The 22,992-nt window shown below is 34.1% G+C and overlaps 1 protein-coding gene across 4 annotated transcripts in view; it reads left to right on the top strand.

The window, feature by feature from the left end:
* Window positions 1-2,647, top strand: part of LOC145694888 (isoaspartyl peptidase/L-asparaginase-like) — a 54,210-nt gene extending 51,563 nt beyond the window's left edge. For all 4 annotated transcript variants that reach the window (XM_081771608.1, XM_081771610.1, XM_081771609.1 and 1 more), the window contains one exon: window positions 1,346-2,647. In XM_081771608.1, the coding sequence (XP_081627734.1) occupies window positions 1,346-1,551 (206 nt within the window). In that variant the 3' untranslated portion in view covers window positions 1,552-2,647. The remainder of the gene's footprint in view (window positions 1-1,345) is intronic.
* Window positions 2,648-22,992: the final 20,345 nt, after the last annotated feature.

Here is a 22,992-nt window from a genome sequence, read left to right as displayed (position 1 = left end):
CAGATTGATAATACACTGCAGCAATTCAGAGATGTCTCACTTTTTACTGAATAACAAGAAACTTACTACGTGTTCAGTAATGAAATTTTCAGAACTTACAGGTAATAGATGCACCTACATATCGTGCACAGGGAATTATTTCATGTGATCTCCTTTCCGCGATATAGTCCTATAAACATTAGTCTACCAAAAAAGTACGATAAAATACGCACTTTTTCATTAATTCCTATTTGTTTCTCACTACACAGTACAAAGAAAATTTTTATGTCTTAGGTACTGAAAAAAAAAAAAAAAAAAAAAAAAACAACAACAACATTCCAACAATTCTAACAAGGTACGATAATGCAATGTAAGTTTTGAGTGAACGTCAGGGCAGCACCGCGAAGTCAGGGGCCTTTCTTTATGAAATTGATAGTAATGCAATTTGAATACAAGTTTTTCGTATAAACAGTATGTAGTTATGAGTAATGAATGAATCATGATAAATGAATTGTTAAGATAATAATTATAATTGGAAGAATAATACTGCGGGTTCTGCGAAGGCTCTTAACCTACTTACATCCGTATGTATTTGCTCCGGAGGCAATCACTCACCTACCTATCGATGCTATTTTACTTATGCAACAAAGATATCTTAGCGATAATTATTGGTGCAAGACGAAACTAAGCAACTGTGTGTGCTTTATTCATATTGCATGCTTATTCAGTTTAATATAGATATCTACTTCCTACGTTGTCTACATTCTGCTTCTATGGCACATTTTCTACGCTCTACGTTTACTGCCTACGGATCTATAGCTGGCTCTCTAATTCAAACAAACTTTATTGTTACACTGCATGCTATCTATAACTAATTCGAATTCCAACAAGTTTATTTTATGTGTTTATGCCTTACAAGAGTAATCAAATCTGCATTAAGTATTAAACTAACTTGCACCCAATTTGTTACTAAACTATTAACTATTTTGTACACCAAGATTCTCATTTTGGAATATATAAAATAAAATGTAAATAGGAGAGCACTATTTTGAGTAACATAATTAAAAAGTAATATAAAAAACAGAGTAATAGAGAGCATTAGTAATTCAAAATAAGTAAATGCAGCCACATTGGTTTATCCAAGCATTTGTTCTTGAATAATCACATTGTAAAGGACATAATCAAGTTTATAAATAGAAAGGAATGTATTTGAATCTTCCTACATCCACATAAAGAATTCAGGACTCAACAAATAAAAGACGGGACATTACTATTAACAGCTTTATTAACAAAAATAAATTGATTAAATTTACATTAAATACATGGCACATTAAATTTACAATTTCTTTTTCTTCTTTCTACACAGGAAATACCGCTCAAGAAGCTGCAGACACAGCGCTAAAATTTATGGGTGATAGAATCAACGGAGCTGGTGGTGCTATTGTTGTATCTTCGAATGGTGATTACGGAGTTAGCTTTACTACAGAACGGATGGTATGGGCTGTTGTGAAAGGAAATTCTCTGTCTTTCGGGTTGGATTGTGGAGATAACTTTATAGAAGTGCTTAAATGACATGTAAACGATCTATCAGCACCTTCTGAGTTTTTTTAAAAAAGGATATTTTGAAAAGATTGTTTAAGTCCAATATTTTAATTGGATTAGCGTTTCTATTGAGATAAATGAAGAGATAATGTATTGAGATAGATAATATTTTTGTAATCCTGTTTTTGAGAAAAAGCTGCGTTCGATAGTTTTCTACTGAAATAGTAGATGTGCATAAAAAGTAGTTTTCAAGAAAGGACTTTTCCGTTTTCGTGTTACTTATTAATAAGGTTCGAACATAGTATACGATTCACTCAAGAAAATACGTAAAATATCTCTGTCATACTGAACCCACTTATGCAGCATGTAATCTTACCCGTAATTCTTGATTATTGAGAATGTAATTATTGAATTGTACAATTTGAAAAGAACGTATCTATGGAAAATTTATATTTGGCAGGAGGTAAGGAGAAAAAAGGGGGAACAAGATGGCGACGGACATCTTTACACCTGGAGTGTCATGCTCTTACAATTGTGAATTTGTTCATAATTTTAAATTTTAACAAAATTTAATTTCTTTACAATTTTTATATATTATTACATTTTTATATGCCCTGAGCCTCTAACCCCCAAGTAGTTTTACAAATAGTGTGAAAACAAATTTACTTAGAACAGGCGAATTCGTCCATGTTGGAACGCGCCATTTCATACAAATCTACGTTTTCAAAACAAAACAAATTTAGTGAAGCAGTCCACTGGGCTATAAGGCTGGGACTTTCTTTATAAATCTCCCGAAAGGGAGATAACTAGAACTAGAACTAGAATAAGAAAAAAATAATACATTGCAAGTACACAAGGGAAGAAGAGTTATTTTTATGCCACGAAACGAGTGATGAAATGAGCCCTTCTTGTGTAATGTGAAAGAATCAATCTTCAAGAACCACTTCCGCAAAAAAAGTGAAAGTTTGAAGGTATCCAAACATTTCAAAGTCCTGTTTGAATTTCAACATACATTTACAATAAAATATCTCATTTCTCTCGAAGCACGTATTTTTCCTATTGATTGATTTGAGAAGCAAACACTGTTTTGTAATTAATAAAGAATAAATGTGCTTTCACAACTTAACTAATTATGTTTTGTCTTGAAATCGCCAGAATGGTTTTTGAGGGTGCTAATGAAAGTTTTGTTATCTGTGCTTATATTTTACTTCTTTGAAAATTATACTCATTCAACAGTGCATGCTACAACTCTATGAAAGGAAAATTAATGTACTTAAAAAAAAAAAAAAAATGCACTGTAAATATATACATATTTTGTTACCTCTTACAGAATTGTGTTACAGTAAAGGTTCGCATGTATTGTTCATATACTTATAATGGTCACCTTTAGTTAATTATAAACGTTATTAGTAGGAAACGTCAATTACTCAGAACATATATTTTAAATTGGGAAATCAACTTTTCAAATGAAAATAGAGAATTAAATGAATAATTTAAAACGAAGTGCATTTAAAATAAATATTGATTATGTTATTATCAAAATTTCACGAACTCTAGGAGGGCCACTCCAAATGTTTCGCTATATATACGAACTATGGGTCTCTTTTATAAATGTTCATGTACTTTCAACAATGTACTTCTGTAGCCTCTCTTTCCACTAGTAAAAGTCCGGACTCACTTTTACATGAGAGTGCCCTTGAAATATGACATTATTGCAGTTTCAATTCGGTTTTATAAGTAAAACTGTGATCCTCGTTAATACTTATAAAACAAACAACAATCACACTAGAAAAAACACGTGAATGTAAAGATGATCATTATTTTGAGATTATTAATCTGTGAGAAACCTACTCTTTTCTTTGAGATATGAGGAAAGGCATTACCATGAACAAAGAGTAAATCTCGAAGTTTCAGGGATGCGAGACCTTCTGTCGTTTATCATTAATATGTCTTGTGCTCTTCTAGTCTAATGTCAGCGACAAAATTAACCCTAGTATTAAAGCCCATTTTATCACGTTCAGAAAGACGTCCATCCACTGAAAAGATGAATACATATTTTATGTAATACATTTCTAAAGTTTTTCTAATGTGTTATTGTGATTTTATATGTCATTTTTATAATTTTAGGTCATCAGAATCAGAGCCCTAGTTATAAAATCGATGATCAGAAATAGAAATTGTTTTAAATCATTTCTGGCTGAGATAGGCCTACTTATCAGAAATTTAGACATCAAAAAATTGTAATATTTTTCGACTTTCCGCAATGTTTTCTCACCGAGGTGATTTGATCCGTGGAGTGGTAATTTTGGTCGCACCAGTAATTTTGACCCACTAATTCTCGAACCAAAAATTAAGTAAATAAAACTTTTGACTCCGTTGAAATTGATGGATAGAAATAAAGAAAAATATAGTTTGAATGTAACAGTCATTTAAGTTCATATGTAATAATCTAAACTAAAGCCTGTTCCTCGCTAAGAATCAAAGTCGTGGCGTTTTAAAAAACATTTGAACTTAATAGATGTCTTAATTCATACAAATGACAAAATGCTATCAATAATAATAACGTATACTTCTCACTCTACTCGTGTTATTGCATTTGAAATTATCTTTAGGAAGTCGTGAATACCCTTCCCAAAACATTCTTTAAAAATCTAGATTGCGGATCGGACTTTAAAACAACAGCAACCAAATAAATAATAATAATAATAATATAACTATATGTATATGAGAGAGTGAGTTACATTTACTTTGGTTCATAAATCACATACAGTATTTATTTCCACCTATTTCGTACTGAACAGACAAGAAGAAAATACAACAAACTAAAATCAGACTACTGAAAGAAAAGTGCCTTCTTCCAGAATTAATAGATCCTCGCCAAAGTAGATTCATGCCAATTAGGGACCCTTCTTACATGTTAGAAACCCAGGAAAGAAAGCAGTTGGCCCGTAAGAGACCATCAGAAACAGAGCCATCAACGTCTCAAGACTGAATTGAAGACTCGGTGGAAAATCTGTGAATCAAAGACTAAAATGTATTCTAGTCTGTGCTGTGAATTACAAATTTCTGTAGCACAGATAGTAGCTATTCACATTCTCATATGGCATTTTATTCATTACATTTTATGGCAAATGTAATTTTATTAGGATCAGGTACTTTATGGAGGTAGTTGCAGAGTACTTTATATCATAGGCCCGTAGTCAAACTCCCTCTATAAAAATTGTTGTGGAAGCACCTCAGGATTCTGAAACACGCATTTTTGGATAGAGCACATACTAGTTCCTAAGTGAAGTCTTAACCCGACTACGGTAGGTCCCATAGTTTTGGAGCTATGGACCTTTAGAATTCATTTTTTCATATTTTCGGCAGTCTATAACACGTAAACGATGGGGTTTTCGCCCTATGTTTATTGGAACTGTTTTGTTTGTTTTACTCTCAGAAATCACTCCTCTGCTTTTGTGCAACGAATTTAGCGCCATACTGCATAGTCTGGAGGAAATTCTGACGACGAGAATGTATTCAGTCTTAAAAAAAAATGTAGAAATAATAGGGATCGTCATTCTTTTGTACATGAATGAAGAAAAAAAGGAGAAATGCACGTAGTTTATTCTTTGGTTTAGATGTGCGTACTGAACATAACAAATATGAAGTACTGATGCGAAACTCTTTGAAATTGATGGTTTATCACTTTTGTTTTCCACGAGCTGTCAACAAAGAGAGGGTCAGTGAGGCATATAATTGGCACGCGACATTTCTTTCCAAATGTAATGTAATTTGTTTTTACAAGCCTGCAGAAATAGAGTCATGCTCCAGTCCACTCTTAATACATACTTATTTCATGTGAAATTGATTTCAGAATGAACCTTATGCATTTTTAATATGCCGTAGTAAACGTGCGGTACTATTTCTGAATTATTCTGCAATAAGTTTTAATGAATGAAGAAGAATTATAAACAATAACTGAGTCATAATAAAATTCTATCTTTGAGACAGCTGTTTTGGTTCTTTTAGAAATATTGAATTAGTTTTAGGTGTATACATTTTTAATTATATTTTTGTTTTCCCTACAGTGACTTTGAATCTATGAGCGTACCTTATATAAAATATTAAATAATAACATAGTGAAATTTTGTTCCACTTTTGTTTCGATTTTCTTCAGTAATGTTAATTAGTTTTTAGTCCTTGTTGATTTTTCACGGTTGTTGGTGTTGGGTGATCTTCACGAATACATGCACAGCTTTATTGACAAGTTAGACAGTCACACTTATCACTCTTAATAATTTTCAGAATAACCTGGTATGCATCCCGGTTTATTATGCCAGATGTTTCACGAGCAACTCTAATTCTGATTTTAGAAACTTCTATAATTAGTAGAGTACCCATTTCAAAACCATTGTCTTCAATTTTAGTTATTCATGTGACGCGACTTCTCAATACCGAAGTATTTTCTATAATTCTTAAGTTTATTTATTGTTATTACCTATTACAGAGCTATTGCTCCCTTTACAATAGGTATTACAGGTACTTTCCTTATAAAATTACACAGTAAAACTAATACAGACAGATATTACAAAAAGGAAAGAATAAACAAAGTGAAAAGAAAAGTAACAAACGTATACAGAATAATAAAAGAAAATAGTACATACATTCAATACATTACATAGTAAAAGAGTAAATACATTGTCTTGTTATAAATGTGTAATAAGTGAATACATGAACAAAGTGCAAACCGTAGATATTCCTATATATAATTTCATATGTATTTGATATTTGTTTTGTAGTTTCTAAATATACATGGTCCAAATTGCATTGCAAATCAGTAGGTCCTCATTAGCTACAAAAATACTGTTTTACTTATTAATGTATTCTTTTATTATGCTAATATAATATTCAATATTCATTGCAAAGTCGACATCACAACATTTTTTCACTAACAGATTATGCTTTCTAGTTATCCTTGCTATTGGCGAGTTTTGATGTACGAGTGTATTAGACTTACAACAGTGAAAAGGTAATCGAACTCGTAGACTGTGCTTCCTAATATTAAAATTTAATGAATGTAATAGTTCCTGACTATCGACCAAACCATTAACTATTTTGTACAAGATGATTTGATCAATTAATTCCCTCCTATCACACAAGTTATCATAATGAAATTCCGTTAAAAGGGTTTTATATGATATTCTCTCTTGATACGATGGTCTTTTATGTTTTTTTTATAAAAGAGACATCTTAAAAATTTATTTTGTACCCGTTCAATCCTTTTTATATATTGATAGCAAGGAACCCAAACTATACATCCATATTCTAATTTAGTTCTTACAAAGCTATTGTATAGACTGCAAATTGCATTTATATTTCTGAAATCAACAATATTTCTGTTTATAAATCTCAATGTTCTGTATGCATCATTAATAACAGATTCAATATGGTTTTCATATGTAAGGCGGCGACTAATTGTCACACCTAAATCTTTCACTTTATCCTTTCTTCGTAGTATTTCGTCATTCATCTTATACTCATATTTATATGTTACTAACTTTCTAGAAAATTATATAACAAGACATTTTCTTACATTAAAAAACAATCTGTTTTCTATGCTCCACTTGTAACAATTATTTAAGTCAGCCTGCAAATCTAAAGCATCATTTATTTTATTAACTACTTTATATATGTTAAGGTCATCTGCAAACAGCAAACAATGAGATAACTTAATTGTTTGTGATAGATCATTTATAAATAACATAAAAAATAATGGTCCTAAGTTGGAACCTTGTGGGACACCTGATAGAACTTCATACTGTACTGAATTAGTCTGACAATAGGAAACGTACTGTTTTCGACTTGATACATAGGATATGATCAATTTCAACAAACTATTAGAGAAACCATACATGGCCAATTTTTTGATCAAGATAGAGTGATCAAGTTTGTCAAACGCTTTAGCAAAATCTGTATAAATTACATCAACTGAGTTACCATTGTCAATTGCATTAGATATAAATTGAGTAAACGTTACTAAATTTGTCACTGTAGATCTTTTAGGACAAAAGCCATGCTGGAATTCAGAAATATATGATTTTACATGATTATATATTTTGTACAAAATCTGTTCAAATATTTTAGAGGGTGCTGATATTAATGATATTGGCCTATAGTTCTCAATCACATCAGGATTACCCGATTTGTGAATGGGACAAACTTTACTAAGTTTCCACTTATCAGGAAATATTTGAGTTTTCAGTATGAAATTATATATATAACACAGAGCCTTCACTATTAGATCGCGACATCCTTTATATATATACACTGAGGTATTTCGTCAGGTCCACTGGATTTTCTTGATTTTAATTTCTTTATTGATTCCTTGCATTCGTCTTCATGTATGATATCAATATTTAAGCAATTAGGTACTGTCAACTGATGTGTGTTTGGAATTTCGTATGATGGAGGTTCTGCAGCATACACAGTTTTAAAGTATTGTGCAAAACTATCTGCTATTTCCCGTGTAGACAGTAAAAGTGTACCATGATATGTCTTTTATCTTGGTTCTTTGGAAACGCGAAGCACCCACATAGTCTGTCTCTCTGTATAGAGTGATCTTCCTTTATAATCTTAATGTTGCAGATATACAGTCCCATTAACATTCCTTATACAGTCATCAACAAAAGAAAGTACTAACCACACTTCGTATACTCCTTGACCGCTCATGGCAATCTTCATTGCTCAAACTAACACGGAAAATCGTGGAAACTCATTGCTCGAAATGCTTCTCGTGACAGTTCCATTAAAGTATCCTCAGTTTGGATGCCATATAGCTGACTTGTGCACAAATAACGGAATTGTAACTGGATTTCTTCTTATCTTCCAATTTTAGAGGACCCTTACTTGTAACAGGGAGAAAATAGCTTTATTACTTATACAATTTTCATGCAATGAAATTAATGAATTGTCATTGCATTAACATTGTTTTACTTTCTAGTAGTGTACTCGCTTGTGGAACCCATTATAAATAAGTACTCATTATCAAAAGCATTGAAACTCTTAAGGAGTCATAATGGAGGCGAATTTAAGCCTTAGACACTGGATTTAGTATATACTGTTAAATGAGTAAACCTCTATTTCGAATGAAAAAAGCATATTTTGTGTATAAAAGCTTGCAAGTATTTTTTTTTCTTTTTTCTTTATCATGATGGGTGTAAATTAGATTTCATGTCAGCATCTAGCAGTAAGCAAGTGGGCTGAGACGTCATTTAAATGTCAGGTGAAAATGCCTGTTTATTTAAGAGTTTCTGGTGAAATTGAAATATGTATATATTTTGCATGTAAGAGAACAACTAATGGTGCTTGTATGTGTTTATAGATCAATGAAAACTATGAAGGAAAATATACCAAAGTTTACGTACCGTAGTAAAAATATTAGTTACACCTAGGAAGATAATAAACACTCAAGTACTATCTCTATTCTCCACAATTAAGATTTTTCATCCTCGAAACGGAAAACACTATTCAATTGAAGCTGAAACATGATGTTACATATTATTCAACACATTTGTGAGATTTTTTTTAAAGGTTTCTTATTTTAGAGATCAATTACATCGATAAGTGGGAAAAGGAAAAATTCCATAACACCTTCCTTTTAGAAAACGATTTTAAAAAACCTGTTTACCGGAAGTACCATTACTTACCCAGAGAACATTCGTATTCGACTTTTCTTTCGCATGTTAGGACCTTTCATTCTACAAAGTATCAAAAACGTAATGAAATTGGTTATTTATACAGAAATTGGTTTAAAATGTAATATTGATAACACCAATATTTTATTCCATAAAATCATGTCAGAAATAGTTTGAAGGTATACTCACATACACAGACCTGCTTAACTTTACCATATTTTCGAAATACTTTGTATACAATAAGGTATATAAATATACATAAATACCAAAATGAATGACCACTATTTTCGAGTTCTAAGGACCTCAAGATAAACTTCAGTTGTGGTCTCGGCTTTGGGCCAAGTATTGTATTTTTTTATTAGTGGTTAATAAAGACTAAGTATTAAAAAAAACTGAACAAAGGAAAGTAAAAATAAAATTTTGCAAATATGATACCCGTTAGAAAAACGAACGCTATTACCATCAGATGTTTGTATATATGTATATTTGAATACTTCACACCGTGACACGTTTATAAGTATATAGAAAGTGTATAGCTCATACTTTGCGAATATGGACACCGTTAGGAAAATAAACGCTATCTATTACCGTCAGAAGTCATTATATATGTATATTTGAATATTTTATACCATGAGAGGCTAATACTTTTCGTAATTCTTACCTTACCCAATAATGTATATATTTAGCTAGTTTCCTTTATTAGGTGTGCTACCTAGAAAATGATTTATACAGGTTCTTTGTAATATTATTATTATTTTGAGAATCGCGTAGAAATGAAGACTTCTTTCTCCTAACTCATAGATCTAATATTTAGAGAAATTTACCTCGTATTAGAGGATCTTTCTATTTAGAAATAAAATGTTATTTAAGAAGAATCTTATGCTGTTATAATTTACTTATAAAAAATAATGAGTCCTGGAGTTAATATCAAACCTTGCATGTGATTACGATTATTGATAAGCAAAAAATATTAACCCCTAGACCAGAGGTTGGCAAGTAACTTTAGTTGAGGTCCGGATACTTTGGAAATTTTTTATGAGGTCAAAATAAAACAACTCGTATTCCTTACTATTTTTTTATTTTAATTTTCACTCACAAAATAATATGTAATACAATAGATAGGCATAATTATTTTCAAAAATCAATGGGAGAAATTACATTTATGTTCTTGAGCCTCAGTTTTTTAAGGTTAGGTTTTCGAAGAGAGTGTCTTCAAGGTGGGCGGCCGTTAATCTTGACCAATATTGGTTCTTCAAAAATTCATTTTTGAAAAGTAAGTTTCATGATCATATGTGGAGTCAAACACAATAGCCAGGTAAATGGCTATATATATATATATATTGCAATTTCCATATTTTTCTGAGACTTGTTTAGTCCAAAGTTCTTGGGTGGATTTAGTTTATACGTTTGCAAGTAAATGTCTTCCTGCAAGTCTATAATCTCCATTTGGAGTAAAGGCTTTGAAAGGTGGAACAACTTTGCAGCCACATCAGTTCATTCTGCCGCTGGAGAAGCTTCAAAAAGCAATAAGAATTGTGGCAACTTCTCTTATCTCTGCGAAGTCTTGGAATCTTGCTCCAAATTCCTTCCTAAGATCTGACAAAATTTGAAAATACTGCAATGTCTATTTCAGAATTACTTTTATATTCAAGAATTGTTAGAAAGTGTATAAATTCTTAACTTGCAATGTCTTTTTTCAAAGATATCCACTTTGCTGCGGAAAGAAGATACAGATTTGTATCAGATTACGTATTAATTTTCCATTTTCTCGTAGTTTGGCATTGAGCGCATTTAAATGTTTCAAGATGTCTTTCAGGAAAGTCACAGCTAGTATACAGAGTTCGTTTGTTAGGAACTCCAGATACTTCCTTGCTTCTTTCAGAATATGCCGAATCACACTCAGATAGAAACTTTTTGAAGTGTCTGTGCTGAAGAGCAGAATGAGCCCTCATAAAATTAATCAACTTGATCAAGATGTCCATTACTTCGTTCAGAGTGACACTTAAGTTTTCCACAAAGGACTGCCTGGTGAATTATGCACTGATAAGATAGTAGCCCAGCAATCTTATCCTTTCTTTACTAATCCCTTTTCTTTGTCGATCATCACTGGGGCTCTTGTCAGTTGAAAGAGACACTATTTTATAACTAATGTTTGATTTTGTCATGAAGTCATCAAAAGTCTGGAATAAATCTTCTCCGCGAGTCTTATCTTATTGCTATCAATTCTTCCGTAAATGCTGTACTCTCAATATCGGAAAAACGCACGAAAGTAAACATTTGTTCAACAATGTCACATGATTCATCAAGTGCTGTGGTGTAAAAACCCTTTAAGCCTTCTGCAGAAGTTCGAGCAAACTACTTTTATTGTCAGCTCGGTTCTTCTTGTATTGCTTCTTAAAGACAATGGAATACCTTAAATTGTGGCAACATCCTTTTCCTCTTCAAAAAGTTCCGCAGCCACTTCCAACATACTTTTTTTTTTTTTTTTTTTTTTTTGCTACCTCAGAGTTTGAAACTGGCTTCTGACACACACGCAACGCAGCTTCTGCAGACTTTAGTTTCTCGCTCGTAGAGCGATTTAATAAGCCGTTTTCTTTTTTGCAAAAAGCTAGATATGCGTGGAGTTCTTGACGAGCTTCACTATCCAGAGGAAAATTTTTATGGAACTGCTAAGTTACTTTGTAGTGCCACTTTAAATTGGCACTTTTAACGAGAGTGACAGTTTTGTTGAATATGAAGCAATTTGGAACAGCTTTAAGCCTATCAGGCAGCATAAAACAATATTGTTCAGTCCACTTAGTCAAAAACTTCCTATTTTCACTATCAACTTTACGCTCTTTTTAGGATCCATATCAATGGAAAACAGTTATAAGCTCGTCAATAACAAAACAAATTAATAACAGCTCCGTACGAGATCGTAACGACTAATGACGAAATGACAATAAAATTTGTCTGTTTTATTTAGATTCGTTGTTTATATATATATTATATATATATATATATATATATATATATATATATATATATATATATATATATATATATATATACCTCTGCCTGGTACAAAGTGCATGCCGACTCACCGCAAAGGAGCCGCTTCCATGTCACAGATCGCCGCCTCCTAGTACACCCCCTCGAAAAATATAATTGTCGTTTCACATCAAAGTTTCATAAAGTGACGTTAAGCTTTTCGTTCGAGTTACGAGCACAAAAATTGTATTAAAATGAATATGCCTGCTCCGATTAAAAGACACATAGCTGCTGCTGGCGTGTATTTCAGTTTCAAGATGCCGAAAGAGGCCTGTGTGAAAAAAAGAAAGTGAACAAATTGGTGAGTGAATTTGGATATAGTGTGTTTTCAACGGATGATTCTGTAGTGTTTTGCAAATTATGTAAAGCTGTGGTTTCCGTTGAGAAGCTTTATTTTGTTACACACCATATAAGCACTGCAAAATACAAATCTACGACACACAAATCAGCTACTGAAAAGTTTCAGTATCATCTTGGAATATTCACGAATCACGCTTCGTATACTAACAGTTTTGCGAATGATAACATTCCTTTATGGAAATTAGAAAATGTTCTCTTTAGAAACTTTTTGGAGATACACACAAAAGAAAAGTTCCAAGTAAAATCTTCTTTGAGGAAGATTTAGTTAATAACGCGTACAAAATAACTGTTGACGGTATCCGTAAAAGTGTTGGTGACAAATATATATGGATTTCACTTAATGAAACATGCTATATTCTAGACCGTTCCATTGCTAGTATTGTATTTAGAACTTTGGAAAGGAGAAGCACAAATGTACTTGATTGTATCAGAAGTTCTAGGAAAAGTAAATAGTACGTCGATGGGCGATTGCACAGCTTTTCACAAAATTACCGACCATTCGGTGGCCAGAATGTGTAAAACACGATAGGGTTATTTTTGTCACATACATGAAAAGCGCAACAAAAGACTACAAGGTTCTATTCCCAAGTATGCAGCACACGCACTAGATAGAATTGCATAGGAAGCATTTTCTCATTTTTCCGACGTTGATGATCTAGTGTCAAATGTAAGAAAGATATTTCTGAATGGTCCCTCGTGAACCAGTGTCTTTTGTGGATTAACGCCTGAACTTCCCCTCCCCCCAAGCCCGTCTTTACATGGATTACAACTATTCTCTAAGAACGTCGAATCCATGAAAAAAATCATTCATAATTTTGGTGTGGATGATCCGTCTTCAATTAAGTTTACTTAAGAAATATTCCTCAGAAAAGGACCTAGCTTTCATTTTGACATATTTTGCAAAGTTGCCAAACGCTATTACCAAGCTGATATATATATATATATATATATATATATATATATATATATATATATATATATATATATATATATATATATATATATATATATATATATATATATATATATATATATATATATATATATATATATATATATATATATATATATATATATATATATATATAAGGTGGCCCAAAAGTAGGTATACACCCCTGCATTGATCAGGTATAACATTATAGCTTATGGATTTATATGCTTTGGCTGTTCCGGGCTTAAGGTATAAATAAAAAGACATTAAGAACAAATAATAAAGAAACAATGTCTACCTGTTTAATAACAATAAGAAATTATATGAAATACAGTGAGCAGATCAGTACGGGGCTGTATACATACTTTTGGACCACACTATATATATATATATATATATATAGTTAGTTAGTTAGTTAGTTCTCTGAAAACCTTCAGTGATGCTGTCAATGATTTGAATGGTTTACTTGGTGGTGACAAGAGCGCACACATTCTACAGAAGTCTGATCGCGTTGTAAGTGCTATTCCAGATTTGAAAAAGCTGAAAAATATTGGTACTGTTGCAGGGCCTAAAATTCAACGAAATCACAGCTCCACACTGGTAAAAATTTTATATAGTATAGAAAAACTAGTTTAGTCAGCATTTGTTTTGACATATAATCAGTTTTCTGTCCAGTACATCATGTTTACCTGCGACTAAAATAATAATAATATTATTATTATTATTATTATTATTATTATTATTATTATTATTATTATTATGTAGGAAAATTTTGGCTTCCAGAGCAAACAAAATTAAAGACACATTAGGATACATATTTAATTGTATTGTATTAAACTTTAAAATACAGGAAAGGACGTAGAGGAAACACCTTGGCATATTTCTTCCTCGTTGGCAGCAACACGGTCGCATTACTAGGTGAAATTCAGATGGTGCGAGGGTGTTTCCTCTCGACGTTTCTCCCATTGTGCGCTTGTTTCAATGGAGGCACAACCAACCCCTGTTTCTATGTCAAATTTTCCAGATTACCCCCGTTGGAGATATTCACGATACGCCACTGGTGTCGCTACTATTTTTATTGCATTCTACACATACGATTTGGTAGTTCAATTGCTTGTTTGACGACTCTATGTGCATTATTAGCTGAGATAAAGCCCTGCTACGGGTAGTCAGATACAAGTCTGCAACAACGCTTCCAGCGGCTAAATGGAAAAGGATATGACAAAGTTTGTCCTCTAAAAGTTGGCCTTACATTTAATGTCCTTTCGAACGATTCCAACAGTTATAACACTATCCATTGCAAATTTTGAAGTTGCCCCCCGTTGATGGTATTCACGAGACGCCATTGGTCTCGCTACTATTTTTATTGCATTCTACACACCCGATTTGGTAATGCAATTTTTTGTTTGAAGGCTCTACGTGCAGTATTAGCTAAATATAGGCCTGGTACGTTCTTATTGAATCACCCGGTATATATATATATATATATATATATATATATATATATATATATATATATATATATATATATATATATATATATATATATATATATATATATAGATAGATAGATAGATAGATAGATAGATAGATAGATAGATAGATAGATAGTAGGTTCATAAAAGCGATACGGAGGGACTAGTCTACAGCATTCTACTTACTTCCCACTATCGCTGCAGCATATACAAAACGATGGAAAGTAATGACGAAGAAACAGAAACAGATGTTACGTTTCTTATATTAGTAGGCGTACCTATTTTCAGGGATCTCTCCACGTGGGGCATAGTTTTCCGCACTTAGCATCGCCGGGACGCCGCTCCACACTAAAATTCCGCCCTGCACCTTACCCACACTTAAAATTGCCGCGTTAATACGTAAAAATAATAAAAATACTCCGAGTTGGTGAAGTACTTCTCCACTGACAAGACCATGTACTCTTTTCTCCAACATGCCCAACTTGGCTCAAATTTACTGCGTTATAGGCTACTGCCTACTGTACCTGTTCATACTCCTGACTGTGAGCGCGATTTCTCAAAACCGGGTAATATTTAGTCAGTAGTGGGTGCCCACAATAAGAAATTCCTGGGGGGAGCCCTGTATAATTTTACTGAGGCTTTGAATTCCAATGTTCCATATAAAAATAAATAGACCTAATGTCCAACGCCCAGCAACATGGAAAATTGAATACCCTATGCTGCTTGTAGACACAAAGTACCGGTAAATCATGAGAACCATGTGTCAGGTGTCGTGTCTGCAGGCATAAAGACGAACTAAAGGAACATTGGCTTACCTTTTGTTTCTTTATTTCCTTCCTCTGTTCCATTTTCGTTGTTGTTTCTAAAGTAATGAAATTACTTTACCAAAGACAAGAATGCATCGTCACCAAACAGCGACCACTGATCTATAGACAAAAGAATTAACCCGGGCCGGCTAGCGAGATTTTTTCCCGTGAAACTTACGAACGGATAATATTTTCTGGGTTATTATTGGTTGTTGAGAGTCTACGGTGCTTCGGCTAAATTTTTGGCGGTTATTGATGTATGTTATCTCTGGTAGTACATATTTCTATAACGGATTCAAAGGATCGTGTAATTTTTATCTACAAAACAACACAGTTCATTATATTGGAAAAATGCAATGTCCTATTGAAACAATAGATAAACGTGCAGTTAGTTGCATATTTTAAAACTATATGAATGCAACCGAAAACGTTTGAAACCTAAATATAGTTAAAAAGTTTCTTCACCTCAAAATTGGCAATGGTTTTCCCTGCCATCTAGGAGATATCTATAGGTATTAATTCTGGCTTAATGTCATATACTGGCAGTTATATGGAATTGAGTAACCCATTGCATAATGAATGTATTGAATTAGTAAGACTTAGTTTGACACACTAAACACATTTAAATACATAATCCGAGAAAAGTAAGGTACTCAGGCCCGTAGCCAGCCCAAAAATTTAGGAGGGTCCGACCCAATCATATTATACTTCATCACCATATTATAGTTCATTTGCAAGCCTACCGTGAAATTTTATGGGGCCAGCCAAAATTTAGGGGGGGCGTCCCCCTCTCCCCCCGTGGATACGGGCCTGAAGGTACTCAAATTAATACCACTCCACACTTTAAGAATTATAGGTCCACACTCCTTTCCTTCAGTTCCACAAAGTGTGGAGTACTCCACTCAATTTTAAGCCCTGTACTGTTGTGCAAAGTGATCAGTGTTGGGTAAGTTACTTGTAAAAATGTAACACGTTACAAGTTACTTTACTTTCTTCTCTTAAAATGTAACGCGTTACTTGTCCCAGAAAAATAACTGTTACCCTGTTTCGAAAGTAAGGCAAGTATGAAAATGAAATGAAATCTTTAAGTTTTACGTCCCACGATTATGCCGGTGAGGCTAAAGGAGACGGTGATGATGAGAGATGAGTGAAATGAAGAAAGTGAGAGGAAACGGGAGAACCCCGAGGAAACCCACGAGCACGGTGTTTGTCCACCACACGGCGCGAGCTGGGATCGAACCAGAGATCCCAAGCACTTGAGGTGAACACTCTACCATGAGCCACTGCGCCCCCCTAAGGCAAGTATGGTCCGAAACTTTGAATATGTAAAAAGTCATTATTTTAATTTTCCCTACTACTACCACGATTATTATTATTATTATTATTATTATTATTATTATTATTATTATTATTATTATTATTATTATTATTATTATTATTATTATTATTGCACATTCTGATTTTCCCGAATCATCGTAAATGTTTAGAACTGTAGATTAATAATACAGTAGTAGCGGTGCTATATCCTTTCATGTGGACAATTACTTTATTGGAAATTTGATGTACCTCGCTAACTCTATAAACAAAATATTCCTCATTTTGAATTGCTTATGTAGATGCAAGAACAAATTCTCACTTCACAGCTATATGAACAGTTTCTTATATTGTAACACTGATTAAAATGCATAGTGCGTTAGAAAAAATGACTGATTATTATTATTCTGTTAAGCTAATTGTACAAAAAATAATAATGTTATACAAAATTAAAAATACAGAATATAGCGAAGCATTACACTACAACTAATAAAATAAGAATACATGAACTGGAGGTGAATCCAAACTTACAAGTAACTCTAGAAACGATATGTGCTTTTTAAAGCTAGTTGTTCTAAACTTTATACTCAACGGAACTCTGGATAAGCAAACATATCTGAAGATCTCCAATATCACATACCATCAACAAACTATTTTCTAGTAATAAATTGATAGCCTGCTCATCATAGGCGCCGACTTGAAGAAAATATTGGGGGGGCCAAACAATGAATAAATATATAATCATATTCAGCCGTTTTCTAGCAACCAGAGATGGAGTGGGTCAGTAAGTCGGTGGGTCAAGTGGGTCAAGTTTTCTGATTGTGTGAGTGGGTTGTGGGTCAACAGCATGTTACCCACTGTGACCCTCCACCCACCTTGACCCACTGAGACCTACCTCCCACCATGACCCACTGTGACCCACCACCCACTATGACCCACTGTGACCCACCACCCACCGTGACCCACTGCGACCCACCGACTCAGTATGACCTATCGACCCACTCTGCTCACTGCATTGTAGACAGTATCTTCTGAAGACTGGTAAATTTATTTTCGTTTTACTTTCAAGACCTTCATTTCCCTTTCTTTTCCACTTGTTTCTGTCTACTTACCTGAGGTGAGTATATCTAACCAAGTGAAAAAAAGAACTTCAGGCACTTTTGAATATTGATATTTTTAATTGTAATCATAGCAATGTAATCGTAATCATGTATACTACTACTTGGCTTTCGAGACCTGTGAGCTTTTAGAGGAGCTAACTACTGAAAAAAATACATTTTTAATCACTGTAATATATAAATTATTATATAAAAAATTGAATGTAACCGTGTGCCTGATCAACACGTTCAAATTGCAAAGTCAAATGAAATTACTTTTGGTGTATATTTTGGCCTTAATCCAAACTGGGATGTTATATTGCTTTCATTATAATACATAATATCCTAAGGAGGTAGTGAGGATCCAAATTTTTGCGGAAAATAAAAAGTATCTCGTACGCCGTTAAAGTCACGGAGCTGAAATTCAGTGTATTAAATCTTTATTGAAAATAAACAGAATGTGTCCTACCCTTTTTTTAAAATTCTCCTTTATGGGAGGAGGGGCACTTTCTATATATGGAAAATTGACACTAAGTTAGTTTGTAAAAATCATCGATGTTATTTAAGAAAGAAAAAAAAAAAATCAGAAACCAAAACTACAGTGCTTGGCTTCATATATCCATTGCTTTCTACTATAATAATTGCTGAAGCTTATGTTTATTATATGGAGCGCTTACAGCACAGGACAATCAACCCATAAAGTTGTGAGAAAAATAGGCATAAAATTTGTACTGTAAGCTTAATTGCACTTAAATTTTAAGTTTAAATTTACGCATAATTATATGGATAATTTTACACTCCCCCCCCCCCCTTGACGTTGGTCTACTTACCTTGATTTGGAACTTTCAAATTTCATCCTTTTTTCCACTGAAAAGTATCGATAATTCAACAAGGAAATAATTATACTATGATAATTGAAATTCCTCGTAATTTGGCACATGGCAAACATCAGTGTGGTAGTTGAAGGGGAAGAGGAGGGAAATTCCCATTCACCTCTGAACACTTTCCAGGAACCTCGTTCCCTTTCGCTTTCTAGACGGAGGAGGGAACTTGGTAATGGCATCAAACCTTCATATGTAATTAGAAAAATTAAATTTATAAACAAATAAGAAATCATCAGTTTATCAGGCTTTAATTGATAATTTATTCACAAGATTCCCTATCGAAGGCGTGGTAGATAAAGTTTCTGTTCTCCATAAGTCGACATTGCCAACTGACATGGTCGATATGGAAAAGATGTTGTATGGTGATAGAGAGATGATACTTCTTGCTGAGTATTTCAAAGCTGACCAAGAAAAATCGTTATCAGGCTTAAGTCTAACAAGCAGATTGTCGATGAGGAGTTGCAGAAATCGGGTAGAAGTATTATCAATTTCCACGACAGAGTGCGAACGGGGATTTCCCCTTATGAATTTACAGATGACTCATATTATAAATAGACTAAGTGCTCAAACATTGTCTAACTTGTTCATGAATGTTAATGGTCCAACACTAGACAAGCTCAAAGTACACGAGCTAGTTATTTCTTGGCTGAAGGATGGACATCATTTCGCTGCGGATGATTTACCACGAAAAAGTTGCCAACAAGAAATAAACCCGATTTCAGATTTGTTTTAAGGTGGAAAATTACGAGTTAAGAAAAATGTATACTTGTATTATTAATAGCTTATTTGTGTTATTCAACTTTGTACCTAATTTTTAGTAAGTCTCTTCTTTGCCTTAGGTAAACTACTTTGAATAAATATTCATAATAATTGGAATTATGCATATTTGTAACTTAAATTTAACGTGGTGTTTTAGTGATTACACAAACTACAATTATGAGCATACTTTATGGAGATGCTCTCACATAGTACCCGAGCACCTTTATACACTATGAAAACTGATCTTTCAAGTCTTTTGTGAGAAAAATACTGTGAACTGAGAAACCATAACCTTTTCCATATTGTACAGGGGTATTTTCCTGCGAATAGAAGTTTCTTTTGGAATGCGTTCAGAAATTAACACTTGCAAGAATACTGTCTTAGTACAAGTATATTTTAGGCACACACTAATTTCTCCCCACCTCGGACTGTTTCAATTTCCTCACTGACAAACACTTTACCATATTATATCGTAAAGGTCAGTTCCACAGTTATTGTAACAGAGTAGTGCTTGAACGATTGACTAGAAATTCAAACTCCGATTAGTGACAATTTCAGTCTTGTTTTATTACAAGCGGAAACTCTAGTCAGTACAGAAGAGGCCGTAGATCGTGTTCAGAGTTGATGACGATGGATTCTGTGAGTCAGAGTAGGTCACAGTGGATGAGAGTGGTTCATGGTGGGTGGTGAGTCACGGTGGGTGGTGTGTCACTGTGAGAGGTGGGTCAGTGGGTCGTGGGTCAAGTTTTCATTGACCCACGCCAACTCTGCTATCAACTGCTTGATAAAGGTCTCTTACTCCCAGATCTCTGTCCGCTGCATTCGCTCAGCTGCGAAATTCGTAAACTAAGTCAAATTTGTCTAAAGGCATTAAAACAAATTCAAGTTCAAATTCTGGGAACTTCGCTGCACCACATTGATCTTCACTTGTCATATCGGTGTTGCTATAGTGTTGGTTGAAGCTTCAGTGCTCTATTAAACACCGTTTCGAAAGCGGCGCTTTCTATCGAATAAGAAGGCTGTTACTAATATTGAATTAAAGGCAAGACGAAATTTACGACAGAAATTCTTGCTCCTCTTTGTTAATTCTTCCTCAACTGAATTATATTGGAGGGTGAGGACCCCACCTTTAAATATTGGGGGGGCCAAAAGTGCCCTGCCCCCCCCCAAACTCGGCGCCTATGCTGCTCATCAATCACAGTTTATTCATATTAACTCCTTACAGTATATCGTTAATTATGTCACCCATAAGCATATCCAGAGTAATAGTCTCTCTCTCTCTCTCTTTATATATAAACAATGCGCTAATATTGAAATGTTATACTGCACTGTAAAAAAATGTTAACTTTTTGTACGTATAATCTGCAACGATTTTTTGATCACTTTTTTTTTTTTTACATATATATACTGTATATGTGTACAACAGGAGGAATGCGAATTGTATACAAAACGTGTGAGAAATGTGCACGACTTGTACCCTCGGAAGTTTCCACACATTTTTCACATGTCTTGTACACAATTTGCACTCCTGTTGCACGCATATAAACATGTAAAAGAAGTGATCAAAAGTCGTTGCAGTTTACGCGTACCAAAAGCGTAAATTTTTTTTAACAGTGTGTGTGTGTTGTACTATTTGTAGTTGCTGCAGCATAATGTAAACATGTTTGTTGAGAAATAAAAAAAAAAAAAAAAAAATTGAAAAGTAAGGAAGAACTATTTATATTAACCATGATTCTTAATTTTGATTTAAAAGGATAATCATATACTGTAAAATAGTTTACAATATTGTTTACACCCAATATTTGACGTTTCTTTGATTAATTTAAAACCTATTTATCTACACTAAGAAAAAAATGCATGTGGCGTGCGTAAAATCGTATGTGACATTTGTAAATCCTGTAGTTTTTGGACTTAATGTACAGCAAACGTATAACTGAAAACGCGTGTTTTATAATACTTTCTGTATAAGTGTTCTATCTGTATGTACTTTCTGTTTGAAACAATATAGGCAGTGAGGATCTCACATACAAAATAGACGTACCCCATAAGCATTCCGCCAGCGGGCCGCCGTAGGCCCATCGACGTGCGAATGGCGGGCCGCTGGCGGACGCCGCCGCCGGGCCACCTGCTCGATTACACTAATTACGCCTTCGTCCCGCCGGTGGGGTATCCGCCATAATCCCGCTGTTTCCCCGCCTTTAGCCGATACCCAGCCGCTGAAATCCCTCCACGTATTTCCCAATGTGCAAGACGTAATCGGATCTACCGCAAACCACGGCGGATTTCCCCCCAAAATTTCTCTTCATGCCCCCTTTAATCATCTACTCCCAATTTTGGAAACGTATTGGCACTTAAGCGCTAAAACCTTTATACCAATACATGGTTAAAATACAAAGATTTAACACCGTTATTTTTTTTTTTTTAAGAATTCCATTCCCATCCGGAGATGGGTGGGCTGTACAAGGCAATATCTTCCAAGTATATCTGAACTACTATCTTGTAATTTTGGAGTTGATTGTTTGCAATGAGCAAAGCTTTAGACAGTATATTTGACATTTTGACAAGTAACAAATAACGTAACATGTTCAGCTGTAACCGGTCACTAAAATAGTTTTGTAAGCCAACGAACTGTCTGACAATAGTTACATGACTACAGTGCTGCCACCTGTCGCTCTTATATCCTAGGCCAACAGACGTTACCGAGTTTTCTTCTCTTCATATGAAAACCAGAATAAATAACGTTCACCACGCGAAGAGTGAAGAATTAGGGGTAATGCAAAGCCGATCCGTTCCCGCCACAGGACCGTAAGCAGGGTCAACCGCCACGATCAGCGTATGGTCCGAAGGCTACATCCGTCGCACTACCGCGTTCGCGGGTACCCCGACAAAACCGTCATCGGTCCGCCAGTGGTTGCAGTTACTCAACCGACTCGATGTTCCGCCTCGTTCCCGCTCGAAATCCGCTTATATACCGCCATAGTAGCAATCGGCCCGACGATGTGCGGCGGACAATTGCTTATGGGGTATGTAACATATAGCTGACGAAAGTAACATACATATATGTATGTAATATAAGGAAGATTGTTAGATATCATACATTCTGCAACGGCATGATGTACTAAGGGCAGTGCCAATGTAG

Source organism: Thermobia domestica, chromosome 9 (genome assembly GCF_964235325.1).
Source record: "Thermobia domestica chromosome 9, izTheDome1.hap1.1, whole genome shotgun sequence".
Lineage (NCBI taxonomy): Eukaryota > Metazoa > Arthropoda > Insecta > Zygentoma > Lepismatidae > Thermobia > Thermobia domestica.
Note: the sequence above shows the minus strand (reverse complement) of the source record. Positions and strands in the feature narration are given on the sequence as shown.